At 42.8% G+C, this 23,189-nt stretch overlaps 2 protein-coding genes across 5 annotated transcripts in view; both read right to left on the bottom strand.

Moving 5' to 3' along the window:
* Positions 1-4,948, bottom strand: part of Rad54b (RAD54 homolog B) — a 72,503-nt gene extending 67,555 nt beyond the window's left edge. Inside the window, 2 exon segments of one of the 3 annotated variants that reach the window (NM_001191755.3) lie at positions 611-758; positions 4,865-4,948. In NM_001191755.3, coding sequence (NP_001178684.2) covers positions 611-742 — 132 coding nt within the window. In that variant the 5' untranslated portion in view covers positions 743-758; positions 4,865-4,948. 3 annotated transcript variants of the gene reach the window in all.
* A 7,434-nt stretch (positions 4,949-12,382) lies between these two features.
* The window catches only part of Virma (vir like m6A methyltransferase associated), a 63,502-nt gene continuing 52,695 nt past the window's right edge, over positions 12,383-23,189 (bottom strand). The window contains exons 19-25 of one of the 2 annotated variants that reach the window (NM_001107915.1): positions 22,759-22,911; positions 22,184-22,344; positions 20,581-20,677; positions 18,300-18,466; positions 17,241-17,572; positions 14,596-14,739; positions 12,383-13,856 (exon numbers count right to left, since the gene is read on the bottom strand). In NM_001107915.1, coding sequence (NP_001101385.1) covers positions 13,702-13,856; positions 14,596-14,739; positions 17,241-17,572; positions 18,300-18,466; positions 20,581-20,677; positions 22,184-22,344; positions 22,759-22,911 — 1,209 coding nt within the window. In that variant the 3' untranslated portion in view covers positions 12,383-13,701. The remainder of the gene's footprint in view (positions 13,857-14,595; positions 14,740-17,240; positions 17,573-18,299; positions 18,467-20,580; positions 20,678-22,183; positions 22,345-22,758; positions 22,912-23,189) is intronic. The other variant, XM_063287575.1, reaches the window with a different exon arrangement.

Below are 23,189 nucleotides of genomic sequence, written 5' to 3'. Positions count from 1 at the left end.
CTTCCAAGCCTCAATTCATTGAATCGGTAACTTGAAAGGACACTAACTAGACTTTTTATTACATTTATTTATTATGTAGTCTGCAGGTGTCCATGTATGTGCACACACATGCCACTATACACATGTGAAGTCAGAAGACAACTTGTGGGAGTCGGTTTCTCCTGCCACCCTGTGAGTCCTGGGGACTGTGGTCACATTGCCAGCGCGAGTGCCTCTGCCCACTGAGCCACCTGCCAGCCCACACACGACTTTCTGTAAGAGACTGCACTTCCTTGAAAAGATTTTTATTTGCTATTAACAAAAGGTCACATTGTTATTTGTAAGAATTCTGGAAGATTCTGTCAGAGCCACTGAAAATTCTAATAGGCAACAAGGTAAACAGTTTTGTTTGTTTTTGGTTCCTTTCATTTTATTTGTTTGATTGTTTTTGACAGTCTCACTATACAGAACAGGCCGGCCTGAACTCATTATGAAGCCTAAGCTAATTTTGAACTTATGGTAATCCTCCTGTCTCAGCCTTCCAAAGGGCTACATTTCAGGTATAAGGCACCACACCTAGTTTTAGGAGATGGGTGGGTGGGTGACATTATAATCCCCTTCTTCAATTTACCTGAACCAGTTTTGCCTCTGGACTCATCGAAATCTCCTTACTCACACCTGTAGTACTTCTTCCTGGAGGTACAAATCTTGCTTTTTTAGAGGAATTTCCCCGCACCTGGCTTGGTGCTGCAGAACGTCTCATCTTCAACAACACTAACCTGAAAAACACCAAAACAGAAACCGTCCGTGAACATGACTAGAACAAATGTCTGTAACCCCAGTCCCAGAGGATCTGACCCCTCTTTTGGTTTCTGAAAGCACCAAAGTACACATACACACATGGAGATAAATAATTATACATATAAAATAAAATAATCTGTGCTGGAGATGGCTCAGTGGGTAAGAGCACTGACTGCTCTTCCAGAGGTCCTGAGTTCAATTCCCAGCAACCACATGGTGGCTCCCAACCATCTGTAATGGGATCTGTTGCCCTCTTCTGGTGTATCTGAAGACAGCGACAGTGTACTCACATACATAAAAATAAATAAATCTAACAAATAAAAATAAATAAAAATAATCTTTTATAAAGAGAGAAATAATCCTTAGAAAACGTGGAGTAGGGGAGATGGTTCAGTAAATAAAGTGGTTATGCATAAACATGAGGACCTAAATTGGGAATTCTCAATACCCATGTAACAGTCACTGCGGAGGCAGCATGAGTCAGTAACTCCAGAAAGGCAGAGAGAGGTAAATCCGGGGCTTGCTAGCCAGCTGCCCTAGCCAAAACCCCAAGATTAGTGAGAAACCATCTCAAAAAATAAGATGGATAAATGAGAAAGAGATCACATCATCAACTTCTGGCCATGACACACACACTTAAGTAACACACACACACACACACACACACACACACACACACACACACACACCTATGCACAAACCAAAAGAAAAAGGGATTGGGCATAGTGGCTCACATCTTTAATCTCAGCACTCAGAAGGCAGAGGCAGGTGGATCCCCATGAGTTTAAGGCCAGCCTGGTCTGCAGAGCAAGTTCCAGGACAGTCAGATCTACCGAGAAAAACTGTAACTCAAAAACAACAAAAATATAAATAAATAAAACACATAACAGCAATCCTGTGTGTTTTCTTCATCATTGTTGTAATGGTTTGAATAAGAATGGTGAGGAACTGTTTGGGAAAGATTAGTGGATGTGTCCTTACTGGAGGAGGTGTAACACTGAGGCTGGGGTTGAGATTTCAAAAGCCAGCACCATTCCTTTGTCTTTCCTCCTGTGGTTGAAAATCAAGCCATTCTCAGCTACTGCTCCTCCAAGGACACAGCAGCCTGCCTACTTACTCCCATGCCCCTTGCCACGATGGTCACAATCTCTAACCCTCTGGAACTAGATATAATGTTCTATTTATACACATTGCCTCGGGAACCGTGAGGATTCTCGGTTGTCGACTTAACTACATCTAGAATTAACTGAAAGCCAAGTGGCTGGTACAACTGTGAGAGGTTTTTTCCTTAATTAAATCATGGGACATAGGAAGACCCACATTTAATCTTGATATTTTGAAGTGGGAAGATACACCTTTAATCCAGGTCTAAGAAGGAAGTTTGCTCTTTGTGCCGGCTCTCCCCCTCCCCCTCCCCCTCTCTCCCTGGTTAGTTCATCCCTTCACTGGCATTCCGGTGTACTCAGCATACACTGAAGACCAGCTGAGACATCCAGCCATGGACTGAACAACCAATGGATTCTTGGACCTCAGAGAGAGGGGGGGGGGAGGGGGAGAGGGAGACAGGGGGAGAGGGAGAGGGGGAGAGGGGGAGAGGGGGAGAGGGGGAGAGGGAGGGGGAGAGGGAGGGGGAGAGGGAGAGAGAGAGAGAGAGAGAGGGAGAGGGAGAGGGGGGAGAGGGAGAGGGAGAGGGGGAGAGGGAGAGAGAGAGAGGGGGAGAGGGAGAGAGAGAGAGAGAGAGAGCGAGAGCGCGAGCGCTCCAGTGAGCGCAAGCTGGGAGCAGCTAGTCTTCGCTGCAATTTTACAAAACACTGCCCAGCATATACATAGTTACCAAAATCATTTGGTTAACTCAGAAATTTGACTCTTTTTATAAAGAAGTATCAAAAATATGCTTAAATGATTATGTACAAGTACTTTAGTACCACTTATAGCAAAAAAAAAAAAAAAGAGCCACTTATCCATAACAGCACTAGATGGATAAATCATCCACCCATGTTCACAATGGAACAGTCTCCACGAGCTCCTAACATTCTGAGTCGGCTCCTCCACCTAGACGAGTTCTCTTTTCCTCTAGACTCTGACCACTCTTTCCTCTGATGAAGCTGGGACGCTTTTTTCTTTAATTCTACCTTATCCTTAGGAGCACTCCGCATGTCCCAACTAACAGCTTAGGCCCCTCGAATATGTCCACTCCCCAGGCACTCTTCATGCGGCAATAAAACTGCCCCATTGTTTCCCACTCCAAAAAGAAGTTTGTTAGAAATTGATCTAAAAATAGAAATCCAAGCCAGGTGGCGGTGGCAGCAGTGGTACACTAGTTTAATCCCAGCACACAGAAGGCAGAGGCAGGGGGATTTCTGTGAGTTCTAGGCTAGCCTGGTCTACAGGGCTAGTTCCAGGATAGGCAAGGCTACAAAGAGAAACCCTGTCTTGAAACACACACACACACACACAGACACACACACACACACAAATAGATAAATACAAATAAAATTTTAAGAAATATAAATGAATTTCATGATAAGACTAGCACCTATGACATGAAAACACTTATTATCTCTACATGTTAGAAATAACAAGTGATTTTATTCTGAGTTCTTTACAAATTTCAAATTTCCCACAAAGATGATGTTATCTTTATAATAAACTAGACTGGTTAAATTTATCATATTTTGTTATATCTGAAATGCCACCAATTTTCAAATATACCATTATTTCTTATATTCAAAAACAGTCCATCGTTGCATTGATAGCTGGACATTCAGCTTCATTAATGTTAAAGTGAAATACGTTAACTGTTTGATGTCAGTTTTTACTAGTTTAAAAGATTTGGGTGGAGGTCGTGCTCTGTGGTTCCTTCAAATACAAACCATCATTACTAGCAAAATCTTAAATCAAATTATGAAACTGGTGGTCTGTTGATCTAATCTGTTGGTGCATTTTAAAGTAAACTACAGAAATCAGTTTATTTCCCCACAAATACTGACATCTTTACTAGTTTGTTTTGTTTTCTGAGACAAGGGCTCTCTGTAGGTCCCAGACTGGCTTTGAACTTGAGATCTTCTATCTCCTGCCAGGCTGTAGCTGGTTTGTAAACTAGTTTTGCGGAGACCTTTTTTACACGCCCTAGAAATAAAGCCACTTGGCATCTCTACTGAAATGCTAGGATTTCGTGCACCTGACTGAATCTTTGGCTAAGATAAGGTCACCCCAGGAAAACGACCAGACTAGGCTGAGATCAGGAACACATCGTGTGTGCCTTAATTACTGTGCACCAATGACTTTCCCAGCAGGTGATTCTGCAGTTAGCTTAAATGCATGTGTTTTCTCCTGTGTCTTAATCACTCTTAATCACACTTAAGCATACAACTATGCAACCGTGAGATGAAATATTTTAAGAATTTAGAGCAAAGCTTGGTGCACAGTACTCAATACTTTCTGTAATATTATTACTTATAATTACTGTTGCCTGTTTAATCCACAAAATCCTAAGAAAGTAGAAAGTAGAAACAACAAAGGTCCCATGAAAGGGAAAGACAGAGGGATGTAGTTCTGCCTACAGGATCGTAGCCAGAATCTCTGCCTTCCTCTGGACTTCACTGAGGAAAGGGTGTGGCAAACTCTAGGATGCTAGAAAATAAATAAAACCCCACCAGCCAGCAAAAGACCTCCCTTGCTGTTTCAGCTTTCTGGCTTGTAGCCAAAGATTTCCATTTCAAACTGTAAATTCTCCTTAGGCTTCGGGACTCCAGTCCACCTTCCTACAAAATCCTCCATAATTAATGTAAATGGTTTGTTTGTTTGTTTGTTTTTGGAAGCAGGGAGCAGAGAGAACCAGTCGGTAAGTGCATCGTCTAGGAAAGGCGCTGGATAGTTCTACAACCCCTTGGCTGACACCTGCTGTTCTCAGGCCCCAGGCGGCTTCGCGGGCCCCGGCCCCCGCGACCCCGCAGGACCCGCCCCCTGTCCCGCCCCAAGCCAGCCAGCGCCCGGGCTCTGGCCGCCCCGCTCTCCCAGGACCTGCGCCATCCTTCACCAGGCACCGCACGCGCCACCCCGGGTCTCCGCGGCAGAGACTTACCCGGCAAGCTGACTGAAACCGCGAGCACCCGGCAGCAAGTAGCAATGCCTTAGGCCGGCCAGCTCGAGCTTCCCGCCTTCATACAGCCAACCGCCGACCCGGCGCCGGGCATGCGCACCACCACGCCGGTTCCGTCCCCCGACTCTGATTGGACGACTGTCGGAACTCTGGAACCTTTGCACTTCCTTTTACTTGCATCTAGGGTTGGTTCCGGTTGACTGCTTAGATCCAAAACCTATGGGTTTGGTTCCAGTCTTCAGATTCTAGCTGAAGCGACAAACCTCACAACTTAAATCAGTAAATTATGATTCGGATCGTAGAAGTGTGTGCATCACTGAGGTACATGAAATCCTGTTATTTAAGTGACACTGAGTAGTAATTGCAGAATCTTTTACAAGCCCTTTTAAGTTCTAGGAGTAGAAAAACAAATGCGTGATTATGGAATCTCGTGAAAAAGAGAAAGGCTCCTTTTGATTTAAAAAAAAAACACTATTTATAAAGTATCGTAGACAAGGTCGTGGTATCATTCAAAGCATTACCCAAAAGAACTTCCAAATGCTACAATAACACCAATCTTTCTGCCCTAAAAAAATCTGGAGTTGGAGTTAGATACGTTTGAAAAGAGAGTGTTTAAAGGTCATTCGCTGGATTTTATACAAGTTTGACCAAAATTAAAAAGCACCCTGTTCTGGCCTCTTCGAACACTGCACACATGTAGGGCACCAACATAAATGCCCGCAAAACACCTATACACATAAAACTTAAGTAAACCCTTCCTCCAAAAACACAGGTTTTTAGAAACCTTTGATCAGTGTAACTTCAGAAGCCACCAGCCTCGCATATTTTTCTCTTGAGATGTCCACACCCACACTTATGTCCCTAACAGCTACTATTTCAATTAAAGACTTGCTTAAATCTATGTTAAGATCCCTTAATAAACTAAAACTTGGCTTCAGACTGACTTCTGAAATTATTTTCTATGACAAATCAAGAATCCCAGCTTCACCTGAGTGGAGTCCCCTCTGGCTGCTCTAGGTGGGGGAAGTTGTTGTCTGCTGCCTCTACTCAGCAGTTGCTATGGTGCCTCCTTTTCTACGGGCTGTCAGAAAATCATATCCATTCTTCCACATGTCCTCTCTTGACCATGGCCCAGGATGCAGCTGAGAGTATTAACAAGAGTTTAGCTAGGGACAGAGTAAACCCAACGGGCTGTAAGGGAAACTAATTTTATGGGAAACCAATTTTCTCTGTCACTCTGAGTTCAGCTCAAAAACAGTATCGTTCAGATTTAAGCAAGGCAAAAAAAAAAAAAAAAAAAAAAAGGAAATCGAAGCTAATGATAGAACATTCACTGAAGTTATCTGGGTTGCCAAGGTAGCTACCTGCTTACTTTAGTCTTCCCCCCCAAAAAGCCTCCTTCCTTTCAAAGAAGGGATCAAAACACCTGTCTAGTAACTTCAGAAATATCTTCATGTGCATTTCTATCTTACGTATGCACTTATTGGCATGCACATCGCAGAAGGTCTGTGAAAAGTCACAAGCATGGGTGAAGACTGAGTTACCCTGCAGTGCTTTCTCCCCACATCGTCTCTGAAATGGACTCTCACAGCCTGGGAAGGAAGACCTTGAGTTTCTGAGTCCCCTACAACCACCTCTTGTGTGCATTCTCCTTTTTGCTTTGCTTATAAGTCTCTGTATCATGGATCAAGCTTTACATTTTGAGGGGATATGCTATTTGGCTTTTAGAAAAGTAAATCCAAGCCAGTTGCACACCTTTAATCCCAGCCCTCAGGAGGCAGAGGCAGGCGGATCTCTTCGAGTTCAAGGTCAGTCTGGTCTACAGAGTGCGTTCCAGGACAACCAGGACTACACGAAGAAACCCTGTCTTTAAAAACAAACAAACAAACAAATCAAGAAAAGTACATTTAAGCCAGGTATGCTGCACACACTTATAATCCCAACACTCAGGAGGTTAAAGCAGAAGGATCATCAGAAGAGAGCAGCCTGGACTACATAGCAAGGCTATGTCAAAGAGCAAGCAGACAGATAGACAAATAGGTAAGTAAATATTCTTGTTAAAATAGCATATAGACACAGAAATTCTACATATTAATGGGCACTGTGAGATGCCTGTACTTGTGTGTGTACTGTACAATCAGGTTAAACACATCTACCTCTTTTTTTTTTTTTTTTTTGGTTCTTTTTTTCGGAGCTGGGGACCGAACCCAGGGCCTTGCGCTTCCTAGGCAAGCGCTCTACCACTGAGCTAAATCCCCAACCCCACACATCTACCTCTTTAAATGTCTATTTTTTTTAAGGTGAAAACTTTCAAAACCCTTCCTTCTGGCTTTTTGGGATTATACTGTACACAACTCTCTCTGCAGTCACCCTACTATGCAACCTCCTGCTAAAACTGCTTCTAGCTTTCTGAGTATGAACTAAAGTTTCTTCTTCACAGTTACCATTTCGCTTCACCTGAAAAGCTACAGGTGCAAAAATTAAATACAGACATTTTTATATAGCTTATTTTTATTTCATGTGCATTGCTGCTTTATCTGTCTACATACCTGTATGAGGGTGTTAGAAACCCTGGAACTGGGGTCACAGACGGGTGTGAGCCACCATGTGGGTGCTGGCAATGAAACCCAGGTCCTTTGCAAGAACAGTCAGAGCTCTTAACCGCTGAGCCATGTCTCCAACCACTACTTGCCCCCTTTTAAACTTTAAGTACAAGGCAGACAATGTAATAAGTTCTCAATCCCCTTTCTAGTTCTCTCTCTCTCTCTCTCTCTCTCTCTCTCTCTCTCTCTCTCTCTCTCACACACACACACACACACACACACACACATTGTCACACACCCCTAGACAAGCTATCTGTAGTCATGGCTGTCCTAGAACTCCCTTTGTAGTCCAGGCTGGCCTTGAGCTTGTACTACCACCCTTTTGTTTTTGTTTTTTAAGAAAATATGGCTCAGGACTGTTAAGAGAAGAGCAACACAACAGGCTGGTTTGTCAAAGGAGCTGACACATAACTGCCCTTCAGGAATGTCTATTAGAGAAAGGGCCTCACTATGAGGGGCTCCCAGTGGAGGAGCATGGCAAAGGTTGCAGTGCAGTGTATCAGAAACAACATAAGGAAAAGAGAAGCTTCCCCCTAAAGCCTGGAGAACTTCATTGAAATGGATAGCTCAGAATAAGAGTCAGAGAGAGCCATCCTGGACAGAATGATGTAGTGAGGGAGGCCCCAAGAAGAAAGCTTTCAGAGAAAGTGCCCCAAACAAGAGGATATTGACCTTTGTAGTTAGTGAGGCAGGGTCGGGGGAGGCTGGTGGGAAGTGATTTAGTTTGCCACAGCCTACATGGCTAAGAATGTAAACTGGGGGCTGCAAAACCATAGTCCAAACTGCTTACCTCTGTTCTAGGAAGGGGGTGGGGTGGGGTGGGAGTGTAGGGCATATGATTTCTTCGGGCTGTCGCTGGCCTCCTGCAGTGACCAGCTTTTTAAAAGGGAAGTAAGGCTGATTTAACTAAAAAGCCAATACTCAGCAGTTGTATTATGTTGCCCAAGCAGACCTTGGATTTACACTCCTCCTGCCTCAGCCCCCATGCCTGCCTCTAGTCACTTCAAACTACATCATACATTGCCATTGACTTTTGTGCTATAGAAAATCAAACCTAATTCCTCTTCTCCTGGAAACTCCGAATTTGTTATTGACAGTGTTAGTCAACCTGTTAACCAACATCCGTATCACAGCCCAACATGTCTACCGACGAGGGACTGGACGTCTGCTTTTAGTCTCTGTGTACTATCCCTTTTGTCTCTTAACCACTGCATTCAATTCTGAGGGGCCGAATTTTACATTAATATACCCGTAGTGTGTCTCTTCTAATTCAGACTTCCTCTCCACCACATGCATTCTTAGTTGTCTTATATTTCAGAATGTATGCTGGCGTTTTTGTTTGCTTTGGTTTTTTTCAAGACAGGATTTCTCTGCATAGCTTTGGTTGTTCTAGAACACAGTGATCTCCACTTGCTTCTTCCCTTGCCTCCCAAGCAGTGGGATTAAAGTCGTGTGCCACCACTGTCTGGTCAGAATATGTTTTTAAAGGGCTTCGGAGGGGTTGGGGATTTAGCTCAGTGGTAGAGCGCTTGCCTAGCAAGCGGAAGGCCCTGGGTTCGGTCCCCAGCTCCGGGAAAAAAGAAAAAAGAAAAGAAAAAAAAAGGGCTTCGGATAATTTCATTTATTTATATCACACAGTAAGTTAATGAATCACAGAACCAGGATTAGCACATAGCTCTTCTCAACTACTAATTTTCTTAGATTTCCACCAAAATAAGCTTCAAGAAAAAAGTTACTAATAGCTTTTAATAGCTTTCCATGCTTCTGGAGTTGCTCAGAAGACATATTTAGCCAGAGTAAATAGCAACTGCACCATTCCAGAGCATTTAGCCATCTAACATCATCCCTAGAGAAAGCAGTTTCTAGCAGCTGCAGACTTAAAGAGAGCTATTAGGTTGCTTTAGTTCAAAGCAGTCCCAAAGTATTCCCAGTCTGGCTTACAAGAGCCAGCACTGAGAACTGTTTGCCAACTTGAGCTCTTGTTCAAAATTTACTTACTACCTTCAGAACATGTTTTAAAAGTTGGTTTTTCATTTTGGTTTGGTTTTGGTTTGTTGGTTGGTTCTGGTATGTGTATGTATGGTGTTTTCATGACATGGTTGTAATCCCAGCATTTGGACGGTAGAAGGATTCCAAGTTAGAGGCCTGGCCACACTACAAGGCAAGACCCTGTCAGAGAGGGAAACAAAATAAAACAAAGAAAGCAGTGCAAAACAAAGTAACTACATTTCACTATTTTATTTTGCTTGAAAATGAAAAGTGTGCAAAAATTTATTTTAAAACCTCCAAAATGTAAATGACACGCTAACAATAACCACGTTGTCAAAAGTTACATTTCACAGATTTGGAAGCTGGCTCAGCTGGGAAAGTGTTTGCCACACAATCATTAGGACCAGAGTTTGGATCCCTAGCACCCACACAATGTCAGGTGCAGTGACTCACACGGAATCTAAGTGCCAGGGAGATAGAGACACTAAGATCAGTGAGCTCCAGTTTCAGTCAGAGACCCTATGTCAAAAATTAAGGACAGGGCCAGAGAGAGCTCAGCAGTGAAAGGTGCCTACAACCAGACTTTTTTTTTTTTTTTTAAAAAACAAGAAGGGCTGAAAGATGGCTCAGTGGTTAGGAATACTTGCTGCTGTAAATCTTGGAGGACATAAGTTTGGTTCCCAGGACCACTACAGAGTAGCTCACAACTGCCTGTATCTCACAACTCCAGGACCCTTTACCTCTGACCCTGGGCATCTGCACTTGAGTGCACAATATCCACACATACATTTATTTTTTTTAAAGATTTTAAGAAAATGGTTACAACCATAGGTCTTATTTACCACAAAAACTTTGTAATTCTATGAAGCAGGTGGGAAGTTCAGACCTCCCACCTATCACTGTAAAGTTCCCATTGTTTAGCTGCCCCCCCCCCCACTGGTATCAACTGGTGTCAACTGGCCTCTTCCCTAGCTCTCACCTGCTGCCTTCCATTTGCTACTCTGCTAGTATTTCAGCCTGTGTCATTTCTCTAGACTATGGGCTTTTATGGCCCCTTTAACATCTCTGCATTACTTCCTTTAAAATTATTTTGTTTATACAGGGTCCCGTTATGTCACCTGGAACCCACTGCTGCCTGCCTCGGCCTCCCAGGTACTGAGATTAGAAATGTCTACCACCACACCCAGTCCTAAATTTACGAAACTAAAAAGTGCATTATTTTCCATCTTTGCCTCCATATATAGTTCCAAAAAAGGATATTAGTCTGAAATTATAAAAGTGTGACATCAAGATGCTCTCCCATTATACCTATTTAGCTATTTTGAAGTTAGCTACTGTAAAACACCTATAATACAATTACATTGAAATGTACTGGTTGGATTACTTAAGAATTCTGGGTCATTTCATACTGATAACCTAAGATTTTATTATTTCTCTTTTTAAGTTCACTGTTTATGCAGTCATTGTCTTCAATACATTGTACACTTCCTGGCAAAGGCAGAAAATACCTGGCTTTAGGCTGGTAAGATGGCTCAGTGGGTAAAGAGCTTGCCAAGCCTGAGTTTGATCCCCAGAACTCACAGAAAGGAAGTGCCAACTCTACCAAGTTGCCCTCTGACCTACATAGACATGCTGTGGCACAGACCCCCATACATCACGCAGACCGACATACAATAAGTAAATAAAGCATAAAAAGAAGCCAATACCTTGCTTTAATATTAAGGACTGAACTAAGGCACCAAGACAAGTTGAGACAAGCTCAGGAGACAAGTTCTATCTTTTGATTGCATCTTGGAGGTTTTCCCAAGGTTTTGTACAATAAAACTAACCTAACTGAACTTCTACTGTCTGAAACTAATACCAGCAAGTCTAAAATAAAGGCCATCAGTTTTTACAAACTCCTTCTTTTTTCTTTTTTTCGGAGCTGGGGACCGAACCCAGGGCCTTGTACTTGCTAGGCAAGTGCTTTACCACTGAACTAAATCCCCAATCCTGCCCATCAGTATTTTAGTATTTTCTATTTTTATGGAATGAATACAAATGATCCTATCCTCTATTTGTGCTAGAGATGAAATTAACTTTGTCCCCAAAGATATTCTGCAGCTTTAATTCCCAAATACCAAACGACACCACTGAAATGTCTAATGTAAACATATACATCACTGAGACAAAATACACTCATAGTCACTCATTCTGAAGAAGTGCAGTTATACACGGATCTAAATGTACATGCACATCTGACTCATTTTTGAAATGACAAATCACAATAGGTGTTTGGAATTCTATTTCTACATGGTGAATTAATCCTTACATTCTACATAGCCTGCTAGCATTCATCTCCTTTCTCTACTTCTGTGGTCCAGGCAGGATCTCACCCAGGGAACTGTGCCAACCATGATGGCTAGTAATCCTACTGCAGTGTAATTAATTTAAATTATCCCCCATCCGGCTTATCCAGAGACCCCAGGACCTCCCGTAATTCTAAATACTATCAAGTGGACAACACTAACCATCACAGTACAGACACAAACTGATACAAACTGAAAATATCCTAAATGCAGGGTTCAAATAAATGAGAAAAGAAGTCAAGACTCCTTACAGATGTGCCATTCACTCTACAGCCCAGCAAAAGAGGTACATTCTGATGCTATGAGTGGAGAAAGGTAGGTACTTGATTCAGATGGTGTAGAAATACGATTCAAAATCTAGGTTGGCAAACTCCTTAAACCATCTGTCCATGATAGAAGAGGTCCTCAACTACAGAAAGAGCATGTGAAAAATCTTCAAGGAGTGCCTCACCAGAACCTGATTATACCAAAGGCCTGACCATGGAACTAAGAGATTTTTGTTACTATCCATCTAATCTATTTAACTATGTTATAGCAGCGTGAGCAGACTAAGAGCTTGAATTGTTCCAGACTATTAAGAAAATTTTCATCACCTTGTACATAAGCATCAGAATCCTTACGGCTGAACTTTCCATGCACATGCATGTATGCGTGCATGCACGCACGCACATATGCATGTGCATACACAAAGACGTGCACATAGAGACACACACATACACACTTCTAGTGGTTATCACACATGCTAGGCAAGTACTTCTACCAGTAAGCTAAACCCTCAATTCTAAAGCTGAACTTTTCAAGGCCTTTTTGCCTAATAAACAGATATTAAATGCACTCAAGTGATTCCCCAGAACAGAGGCTGTTGGGATGGAATGAGACTCATACACTTAGTTTTGTTTAAGAGAACTCTATATTTTATGCCATGTATATAGGCTCAATGAATTAAGACATATCTTGGGGGAAATATGGCTCCTTGGTCAAAGTTATAAGTTTTATTTCTGAATATAAAGTAGATGCTTGATTCCCAAAATAACCATATTAGGATAAGCCAACTTTTAGGCTTTAAATAACTATGTTATAAAATAGCATCAGTAGGTCCAAACTTGAAGCAAAGTCTGCATTTCTCTCTAACATAAGGAGGTGTTTTGCTTCTTCTGGTGCAGCAATGATGATGACTAAACTGTGTGGTGGGCACCTTCGTAAATGAGCATGAGCGTTTTGAATTTTTGAGGAAACAGCAACATCTGCTGGACCACACAAACTACTAGTTTGAGGTAGTTCACATTTTCAGCGTGGGTAGCACTGGATGACTTTCCATGACAGCACACAACTGTGACAAATGTTCAGCAGTGTGATAAACAGTACTGCTCGGGGACCCGGACAGGGAAGGCTGCTGTTTCCAAGGGTGAGGCCTTGAGCGAGTGGTGTCCAGTTACTAGTGGTGATGGTGGAAAGTCTTCGGTTGCTTGGACCTAACTGTTTAATAAACAAAAGTATTAAGTTTGCTTTTGGCCTAGGGACACTGTGAAAAAATCCCTGAGACACACTAAAGGGTGTCACAGGCGAAGAAAGTTTGGAAATATCTATAGTATAAGCAAGAAAAATACAAAACAAATTATTTAGTTTTCCTCTTTCTACCTAGAAATTTTCTAAATAAATACCATATAAAAATGGGAAAAATATATACAAACATATATACAAAGTTTGGATTTTTATTGAAATCTCATTAAGTATCAAACAAAATCTGCTTTCTTCAGATAAAAATATTCTCTCAGATGAATCCAGATATAACTGCTAAGTCTAAATTGGTCCTTCAAGGTCTGTCTGTTTTTTGTCCTCATGAAATGTCCATTTACTTGGGGTGTTCCCAAGAGCACGTCTATCGAGTAAAGGACCGTACATGACGGCCTCTACCACTGCCTCCACTAACAAACTTTCCTCGTGAGCCTCCACTGCCGCTATTTGTACTGGCCCAGGACGGTCCGAGCCCCCCACGGCCCCGAGAAGCTCGATCCCGGGGACTAGGGCGGTAACCTAGGAAAGAAAACCAAGACCACTTTTAGTTCAACATCCTCTCCTTGCCTGTTGTATAGTGCTTATACTTTTAAACAGGTTAATTGTGACTTTTGAGAATTATATCCCAAATAAAACTCATTTTAGAGCTGCAGAGATAGCTCCGTGGTTAAGAGCATTTGCTGCTCCTTCAGAAGACTGAACATCCACGCCTTCCCAGTACACGTCAGGCAACTTTGGTTCTAGGGAATCTAGAGTCTTCCATCCTTCCTCCACCCCCCCCCCCCCCCCACACACACTTTTTTAAAAAGAGAACTCATTTTTAGAATGCCCATTTAAAGCCAAAGCTACATCTAACAAGAATCAATATTGTACATAGAACAGTATCCACTTTTGGTATCAAAATACTTTGCAGTTCAAAAGGCACCATAGCAACTAATTTGTTTTTTAAATATGGCCCGTCATCATGAGACATTTCAGATTACACTAGCGGAGCTGGAGAGATGGCTCAGCGGTTAAGAGCACTGACTGCTCTTCCAGAGGTCCTGAGTTCAATTCCCAGCAACCACATGGTGGCTCACACCATCTGTAATGAGCTCTGATGTACATGCAGATAAAACACTCAGATTACACTAGCAATTAAGTTTCATTCCCTGATATACCTAACTTTAAATAAGTCTCTCCCAAAACAAAAGGGAATGAGCTTCACAACTTGAAAGGAAGGGGTTTCTCATCAGAAACAGTGGGGAGGAACATGTACCTGTGGAGCTAAGTGGCCGTAATGGCGGAAGAGGGCCCCTGTTGAAGTTGCTCTGGCCCCCTCGGCTTTCGTTATAATTTCCTCTCGGAGTATTCTGAGCACTCCAACTGGAGCCTCTTGTTCCTTCCCGACGACTGTAGTTTCCTAAACACAAAGGACACTATCAAAACCGATCTCACACCTGGATTGCCTCCCCTGTGTGGGAGGTTTTTGTGTAAGGGTCTCGCCATGTAATAGTCAGACCAACCTCAAACCTGCAGTCTTCCCACCTTCTAACTCCCGAGAGCGGAGGTTCAGGTTACTCACATCACAGCCCACTATCTAGCTCGACCAATGGGAATCTGACAGGCTCTTGTTAACCTTCAAGGGTGATACAAGAGACGCTAAGCATCTGCACACTGAGCAGGACGACTACAGCACCAGACCGTCTTGCCTCAAACACTATTCTGCCACCTACTTTCTCCTCTGTAAAAGTGAGTTCTCAGACACTGACAGCATGGGGCTAATAATGCAAGAGTACTAGATGAAGTCCTGAGCACACTTCCTGATGCCCTTCTGTGTACACGATTCTATTAATGCAAACTGAGTCCCCATCACTCACCTTCCTAACTCAACAGGTATGAAAACACATCAGCGGGTTACTAGTGAAGAGGCATTTCTGGCTGAGTTGTGATGACACATGCCTGTGGTCACCCCAGCACTCATGAGGTAAAGACGACAACATTTTCTTGACTACATAGTGAATTTGAAGCCTGACTCAGTACATACAATACATAAGGGATACATAAAACCCAGCCTCAAATAAAATAGTGTGTGTGAAAGAGAGTAGAGAGGTAAGGGAAGAAGATGATAGGGATTGGGGGAGGGGCTGATTATCTCTGAAACCAGTGTAGGGACATAAGCCTGTAATGCCACTACTTGCTGAAGCAGGAGGATGACAAGTTCGGGATGAATCTTGTTATATAGCAACACTTTGTATAAAAACAAAGGAGCAATATCTGTAAGTATCGTGTCTAAACTCTTCAAACAATTTAAAACAAATTAATACATTTAAAAGAAAATAGGGGATAGAGAGATTACTCAGTAGTTAAAAAGCACTTACTGTTCAATCATGAGGACCAGACTTATAATACCAGCACCCATGTTAGGCAGCTTACAAATGTCCTTAACTGCAGTTCTAAGGGATTCAGTGCCTGCCTAGTCTCGACTCTGTAAGCACGCGCATACATATATGTGCATGTGTATAGACACATACACAAATAAACATGGATTTAAAACAGAAGAGAACAATAAAAACCATGAACAACGGTACATGTCCAGCACGTGGCAAGGTCAGCCCTGGAAGAGTTATGAGTTCTAGGCTAGCCTGAACTACACAGCAACAGCCTGCCTCTGAAGGACAATGTAGAGAGCAATGGAGACAGCACAGAAGGGAAAAGAACAAGCTACAAAAGCATGAGGAACTGACTCTGGACCCATTAACCCACACAGAAACAAACATTGGGCAAGCATAGGTGGCCCACTTGTAATACCGTCATTGTGAGAGGCAGTGACAGGGGATCCCTGTTCCATGGCAGCTAGCTAGTCTAGTTGAATCAACATGCCTGGGGGCAAGTGAAAGGTTCTGTATGAGTATATAAGGTGGAGAACATTTGAGGCAAACAATCATATCAACAGATCTCTAGCAGCCATATATACCTTTACCCTCATCTGCACATATATACCCATACACACTACTCATGAATGGAAAACAGAAAAGATAAAAATATATAGAGAGAGCAATAATAAAGTGTTGAGAGGAGTGATTGTGAAAATGCTATATGTGTGTTACTCAGGAGGGATACATAAAATTTTCATTGTGAGAGCTAGAGAGATGGCTCGGGCTGCTCTTCTGGAGGACAGGGTTCAATTCCCAGCACCTACATGGTGGTTCACACCCGTTTTAATTCCAGCTTCAGAGATCCAATGCCCTCTTCTGGCCTCACTGGGCAATAGGCACACATGTAGTGTACAGACACACATACAAGCAAAATACCCACACAAATAAAATATATTAAAATTTTCTTCAAGTTGGTATGGTAGTACACATCTTTAATTCTAGGACTCAGGAGGCAGAGGCAGTTGGAACCTGATCTACATAGTGAGATTCAGACCACACTGTGAGACACTGCCTCAAAAATACTATTCCCCCCTCTGTGTAAAAAGGAAAATAGTTAAGAAAGAAAGGACCTGGAGACATGGCTCAGCAGTTACGAGCACTGACTGCTCTTCCAGAGGTCCTGAGTTCAATTCCCAGCAACCACATGGTGGCTTATAGTCATAAGTAATGGGATCTGATGCCCTCTTCTGGTGTGTCTGAAAACAGTGACAGTTACTCACATACATAAAATAAATCTTTAAAGGAAGGAAGGGAGGAAGGGAGGGAGGGAGGGAGGAAGGGAGGGAGGGAGGGAGGGAGGGAGGGAGGGAGGAAGGGAGGGAGGGAGGAAGGAAGGGAGTGAAGGAAGAAAACACCCTAACAAAATGTACAACACATCAAAGGGAGCTCAACCGTAGGGAGAGAGAAGTCTCTGAGCCCATTCTATCTGTCCTGTGTTTACTACTCCGTCACTGCAGCGCACTAGAAAGCACAGATAGGCAGTTACCTTTCGAAGCAGGCGGTGTGAAAAACCTGTTCTGACTGTGAAAAGCACCCCGCCCTCCTCGGTTGCCTGAAAATCCACCGCGGGAGGAAATCTTCTGAGAGACCTTGAGCGGCCGTTTGGGTGGAGGTATTCCATCTTGAGGAACCACTTCTTTACTTTCGGCTGCAACAAAGTCATCCACATGCATAGACGGTGGCCTACTCGTGTTCTGCTTTCTCTGACGGAAAATATCATGCGGCCGGATGCCCTGGCCAAATCCTCCCCGGCCCCGGCCTCTTGGTGGGGGCACAACGTGAGCTCGTTTGGCGGGTTCAATGTATTCAGATTTTCCACTGTTAAGACAAAAGCACTCTATGAGGAACATTTTCTTTTTCAGATTTCCAATGAAAATATAATAATAAAAATGGAAGTTCACTGTTTGGCATTCCATTATAGGAACAGTTCCAGTAATATTACTTTATGTGATAATATAACAAACTAGCTAAAAATCATACGCTTGCTTATTGATAAGACAAACAATATTTCTGTTGATGTTGTTTTGAGACAGGGTTTGTCTGTGTAGCCCTAGCTGTCCTGGAACTCACTCTGTAGACCATGAAGGCTTTGAACTCAAGAGATCCACCTGCTTTTCCCTCCTGAGTGCTGGGATTAAAGGCATACACAACCACCACCCAGCAAGACTAACAATAATTTTTAAACAAACCAGTCTCTTTCTTGATCAATGAAAGAACAGCACAAAGACTTACAAGTGCCCTGGGTTCAACCTCCAGCAACAGCAGCAATAAAAGAACAGTAGCATACACCAGTCACTTCCTGAAATTACTCACTTTAAACCTTCTTATTGCACTTATGCCAGTCAAGATGGCACACACTTTTAATCTCAGATTTTGGGAGGCAGAGGCAGGCAGATTTCTGTGAGCTCGAGGTGAGCCTGGTCTAAATAGTAAGTTCCAAGATAGCCAGAGCTACATAATAGAGGGACTCCTGTCTCAAAAGGGAGGAGGGGTTTACAGTCACATGTGTATGGTGAAATAAGGTCATCGGTATTATGAATTTCACCTTGAAGTTATGAACGTCTCGTGCTTATGCTTCCCTAGTTTAAACCCCTTCGTGGTCTTGGCTCTTCCTGGAGATGACGGTTCTGACAAAAAGGAGCGCTCCAATTCTGAGTGCAGGTCAAAGTCACTGCAGCACTTTTCCGAGAGCTCAATTAAGTCAACCTTTACCTGCAGTGACAAAAGCAGAAGAGAAAACAATAGAGTGTGTGTAACTCTCACTACAGAACCTGCCATTACCTACGATTCTAATTCACTCTCACGGTGAGCGGGTTAGAAATCTGCCTCTGTCTGCTCAGGAAATAGCATCATCGGTATCAACAAAAACAGAAAGCCCTAGAAATTCATCTAATTGTTCTGCGGCATTCTTCCTCAAAGCTGCAGGTCTGGAATCTAAAAAGCAGCTATGTGACAGGGAACACAGGACAAATACTATACAAATGACAGAATACCCAAAGAACATTTCCATACTTTGGAGACAATGCAATGGCCACCTTGCATTGTTGCCCACATTCATTAGAAAAGGGTTATGTGCTGCACACTCCCAAAGCTTGATGCACTTCAGGACATTCTAATATATGCTTAATGTCTGAGAAACAAGAATTAAAGCTACTTACAAGGTCTAAATTTTCTCTAAACCATGGTCACAGTTATCACTGTGAGAGAGTCCTATTTAAGTTTAAAAAAGAAAGTTTAGCAGAGCGGTGGTGGTGCACACCTTTAGCCCCAGCACTCAGAAGGTAGAGGCAGGTAGATCTCTGGCCAGCCTGGTCCACACAGAGACCCCGTCTTGAAGAACCCTCATACTCCGTGCAAAAGGAAAGCTTGGGTTTTCTCCTGTTTCGTTTTTATTCTTGTCAAGGTCTTTGTCTGTAGCTCAGTATAGCCTAGAAAGGACTTTGTGGTTCACACTGGCTTCAAATTTGTAGCAATTTTGTCACTTTAGTGCTGTAATTTCAAGTGTGAGCCACCCCTGAACTTGAACAACTTCTCACACTACATGTGAGGTATGTATTACGTGCCTGGAACCCACAGAGGTCAGAAGAGGGCATCGATTCCCAACAACTGGAGTCACCAGTACTTGTGAGCTGCTGTGTAAATGCTAGGACTAAAGTCCTGTACAAGAGCATCAGGTGCTCAGCTGTTGAGCCAGCTCTCCAACTCCCATGTGTGCGTACTTAAAGTTACATTAGTTAAGACTCAGCTACAATAGAATTCAGTGCTTACTGTTAGAGAGAGGTTCTTACCATATACTGCCCAGGCATGCTTGGAACACACTATGTAGATCAGACTGGCCTTGAGTTCACAGATATTCTCCTGCCTCTGCCTTCTTAGGACTGAGATTACAGGTATAGGTCACCATGCCTAACCAAATTCAGTGTTTCAGTCACACCACCTACATTTTAATTTCCCAGGAGTCACATGAAGCCACTGCTACTGCACCAAAGAAGGAAAGCAAAGAGCATTTCCATCTCTGTACAGTGCTTACTGGACGGCACAGCTGTACGAATCACTAAAACATTTATAGGAAACCCAATCCTCAATGCAATGTTAGCTACACTGTGTGTGTGTGTGTGTGTGTGTGTGTGTGTGTGTGTGTGTGTGTGTGTGTGTGTTTTCCTTAAAGGAAAAGCAGCTCTCAATACACTAAACACATCTTAAATACAAAGGAGCCCATCCCTTCCATTCCAGTACTCCTGATGAGCACTAGAATCCTTTGGACAAGGGAATATAACACCTAATAGATTCCTTGGATAAAGGAAAAGGTAATGAATGCACGGGTACAGTACAGCATGGCTAACATCAGCCGCAGCAGTGCCGCTCTGAGGAGCACACAACAGCCTGCATGTACACTGATGCCCGGGCCTTCACAGCACTATCCTTAATACCAACTACATTCCCAGGGCAGAGGCCACAGCATTCCTCTCCTGGAACACAATGCAGACCAACAGTCTTGTCAGATATGCCATTCTGTGCTCCAGCAGCATAAAGAAACCATAAGAAACTCCAGAGGACATATGCAAGAATGTCATGATTTCCCTCATCATAATCTCAAAATACAAATCACTACCTAGACCAAAGTAAAATGAATAGCATAAAAATGATGAGTTCTACATTCCAATAAAATGTAGGACAGTGGGCGACTGTCTTAGGGATAACATGAAACTGTCCTTAAATGGACCTTAAGTGTACATTATATAAACTATTACAATGTTATCAACACACAAAGAGGTCAACAGAAATATCAACTTTTCCTAAAAGTTAGTAATAAAATTATTTTATACCAAATCCAGATCTGTATCGATCTCTTCAGCCTGAAATGGAGTAAACCACATAGATTTCAACTGATCATCCATGACATCAGCCAACACATACGCAGTCCTAGAATATGGAAAAGTTATTTGGTCAAAAGCAGAATCCCAAAATAAAGTATTTTGGCTTATCTAAGTAAAACAATTAAAATTATTATCCTCCAGAGTATTAATAGGATTAGCCCTTAATCGTTCAAAAAGAATCAAGTTCAAGAATCAGGTATCCTTAAAAACCAAAGATTCAAAAACTAAACCTGGTGGGGCTGTGGGGAGACCGATGAAATGATTCCTAATGATGGTCTGCTACCCCCACAGATCAGTGCTTGGTCTAGTCTTCAGAGAGTGGGAGCGGATACCAAGACCATAGTCAGACACTGGGTGGAAAGAATGAATGCCCAGGCTGGAGGTTTCCATTGGGTCCATCCCCTTGGGGCTCAGAGAACCCCAAGGAAGAGGGGGAAGAGAAACTGTAGGAGTCAGAGAGATAGAGGAAACCAGAAAAGCATAGTCTGCAGAGCCCCTCCAAATCAACTAAGCAGGGATCATGGGGGCTCACAGGGACTGAAGCAGCAACCACAGAAGAGCCTCCGTGGGTCTGGCCTAGGTCCTGTACAAACATGTTATGCTGGCTTGTTATTTGTGTGTGTGGGGTGGCGGGGGGTAGAGGGGTGGGGTCCTGAGAGTAGGAGTGGGGTGTTTCTGACTCTTTTGACTGCTTTTGGAACCCTTTCCTCCTACTGGTTGCCTCACTCAGCTTTGAAGTGAGAGTTTGTGCCTGGACTTATGTATATTGTTGTAGCATATCTGGCTAATGTCCCTGGGAGGCCTGCTCTTTTCTAGCGGGACAGGGGATTGTTGTCAATCTGGGAAGAGGGGAGGTTGGAAAGGAGCTAGGAGGAGTGGAGGGAAAAGAAGCTGCCATGAGAATGTATTGTATAAGAAAATAAATAAAATTTAAAAAAAATTCAACTCTAACAAACAGGCTTGGGGATCTCTGTAAATCAAATAGAGCCTGGAATTATTTCCAAAAATGCAGTTGGTAGCACTGTACCAATCTGAACAGAAACTGCTAATATTTAAATGTTCTGAATACAGAAACTAATTGTGTCATGTTAGATGGTCAGTACAGCTATAATACCCTAAAAGTCAAGAGACAGATCCCCTCAGTTGAGTACCATGGTTCACCCCTATCCTTCTAGTAGTCAGAAGGCAAAGGCAGGAGAATCCCACGTTCTAAACCAGCCTAATCTACATGAGGTCCTATGTCAAAGGAGCAGGAGCAGTCACAAAAAGGAAGTTCTATGCTCTCAAAGCTTGGGTCAGTAACCCTCTTCTGCCAGCCTGTTTTTATTCAGTCTATATGCCAGGCATCGATGTGTATTTTTAAAGTTTTTCCTAAAAAGCAAAATAAACAAACAAAAAAATATAAAATATAAAAGAGGCTGTGGATAGTCTGTAGACTTTGGAATTTTTACTACCTCATTCTTTAAAAACAAGAAACTTTGTTGACCCAATCTAGACTCTAGTAGCCGTTATTTAAATACCCTCTACTTAACTCAAATCCTGGTTATTTTACCTGTTGTTGAATAGATTCTGGAGAGACTCTGGAGCTGACAGGACTGGCTCTACATCCTGGTCACTGAGAGGCAAAGGGTCACCTGAAGACTCCAGCATCTGCTTCAGCCCAATTACGTTATCCAGCAGGGACTCCAGACTGTCATCCTCTTTTGAGTGTTCCTAGACACAAACATAAGCGATGAGACGGTGCCCAGCAAAGAAACCCTGCACACCTAAGCCCTGTCTCCTGACAGTAGCAGAAAAGGCAGACTACACACTGAGCATCTGAGCACCGTCCAGGCGTCATCGATTTAACAAGAAACGTCAAAATCAAACAAGCATCAAAACCATTTATCATCTTAGTGTAATCGATGGCAGCAGAGGTGTCCTGCATTCACAAATAAACAACTCACACAAGATTTCCTGTTTACCCATGAGATCCATGACCCGGGGAGAAGTGCCCTCCAGATAGTAACCCAAAGAGTCACCCGGGGAAGGGTTCTCTTAGTTCCCAAGGTTGCCGTGGAAAGGTGGGATGTGTCACACTGAGAAGGCATGCTGATTCTTTACTATTTTTTCTAGTTTTCTTTTTACCAAAACGAGCTTCTCTAGTTCAAGAAACAGACTCTCTGGACTCTCTTCTTTGCTCTGTAGGAGCTGTTTTAGCTCTGCAGCGTTAATACTCATCGTCCGGGGTGGGTGAGCGCTCTCTACCTCCATGAGACCACTGTCGTCTCCACAACAGCCCTGTGAATGTCACACAAGTTAAATGTGAGAACAGAGAAACCCACAAAGATGCTTCTAAATTTATCCATTGATGTCAGCTATTGCTATAATGGTCCCCTCAAGGCTATAATTTTTACACCTCAACAAATGGCTAGTTCTAAAAAGGACTTAGTTTACTGAAAGTGAAAATGTTTTAGGTAGATTAATAAAAAAAAACAGGTAAACACATATTTAAATTACTGACATATATTTCTCAAAAAGTATATATTTAAGGCCAAACACTTGCACATGGTAGGACA

The sequence above is a fragment of the Rattus norvegicus genome, chromosome 5 (genome assembly GCF_036323735.1).
Source record: "Rattus norvegicus strain BN/NHsdMcwi chromosome 5, GRCr8, whole genome shotgun sequence".
NCBI classification, from domain to species: Eukaryota; Metazoa; Chordata; class Mammalia; order Rodentia; family Muridae; genus Rattus; species Rattus norvegicus.
This window is presented reverse-complemented; position numbering and strand designations above follow the sequence as displayed.